General features: G+C 65.0%; 1 protein-coding gene across 1 annotated transcript; it reads right to left on the bottom strand.

The window, feature by feature from the left end:
• Positions 1 to 13: 13 nt before the first annotated feature.
• On the bottom strand, positions 14 to 834 carry EMIHUDRAFT_255670 (hypothetical protein; the record flags this gene model as incomplete). The annotated part of the gene is made up of 3 exons (XM_005771674.1): positions 14 to 134; positions 212 to 409; positions 511 to 834. Coding segments are annotated over 3 exons (643 nt in total), but the record flags the coding sequence as incomplete, so codon positions are not given.
• Between the last annotated feature and the right edge of the window lie 431 nt (positions 835 to 1,265).

Here is a 1,265-nt window from a genome sequence, read left to right as displayed (position 1 = left end):
TACTGCCGCACACTGCCGTGCTGCGGCACGGCCACCTCGACGACGCGGCCATCTGCCAAACCGCATATGCCGCTGGCGGCCGTGCATGCGATCGCAAGCACCTCGCCCTTCTCCTCGCCCTTCTCCTCGCCCACCTGCGTTGCAGGCGCGACTTGGTCAGCACCGGAGCAATCGCGGGGCGCGACTGTTTCCGATTCGCCTCCTCGCCAACTTGCGCCACGCCCAAGCAGACGAGCGCGCCCGGTGGCTGGTTGCGACGACGCGTCCCCGGCTCGGCGAGCTCCCAGCTCTTGCACACGCCGTCCTCCGAGCCGGCCAGAAAGGCCCGGCCGGCGTCGCCGTACCACGAAAGCGCGCAAGCGCCTCCGTCGGTGGACTGCACCCCCGTGGCGAAGGGCGCCGCGTCAAGCTTCGACAGGGCGTAGAGATGGATGGCGCCCGAGTTGCGCCCCGCCACAACGAGGTCGCGGCTCGCAGAGAGGAGCAGCGACAATACGCCATCGCCCTCACCGCCGAGGCACGCGCGATGTGCGCGCTGATGAGCTCCTCGATATTCTGGCGAGTAAGGAAATCGCCGCTCGCCGCGGCGATCAGGTCCTCGATCTCTTTCTGTGTCAAATACTGTCGCGCCACCGCCGCCCGCAGCTCTGCCATCTCGTTCCGCATCGAGACCATCTCTCGCGTCACGGACGCGCGCCACAGCTCGAGGTCGAGCACCTGCTCACGCATCGCGCGTGCCTCCGCCAAGCCGGACTCCATCCGCGCCATCCAATCAGACAGCCCACCGAGCGGGCCGGCGAGCGGCGGCTCGGGCGCCAGCGCGCAGAACGCCATGGCGGGGCTAGCGCCCGCGGATGGAATGGCCGAACGTCCACCGAGGACCGGACAAAAGTTAGAATCTCCTCCGGCCAAGTGATCTGTGATCTGTGAGGGTCCGCCCGCAGGCGCATTTTGTATACCGAGGCGGTGCCCGGTGCCGAACCTGTCGGGCCTTAAGACAGCTTTGTAGATCGGTCTCGGGAACCGTCCCATACTACTCAAAAGTACTCGAGTACAATATACACACTACCACAAAGCACCACTAGCGATTTCGCGCGGAGGGCGTAGTGAAGCGCTGGGGCGCTCACTGTGTGTTATTCGGGTGGGGATCCATCAGTGGTAACCGGCTTTAGTCACAGGTCCAAGCTCAGACGCCACACCAACACCACAAACACGCTCACTTCGCCGCTGCTGTAGATTTGTCCCCACTCAAGGTTATGGGAGCG

Source organism: Emiliania huxleyi (assembly GCF_000372725.1).
Source record: "Emiliania huxleyi CCMP1516 unplaced genomic scaffold EMIHUscaffold_3747, whole genome shotgun sequence".
NCBI lineage: Eukaryota > Haptophyta > Isochrysidales > Noelaerhabdaceae > Emiliania > Emiliania huxleyi.
This window is presented reverse-complemented; position numbering and strand designations above follow the sequence as displayed.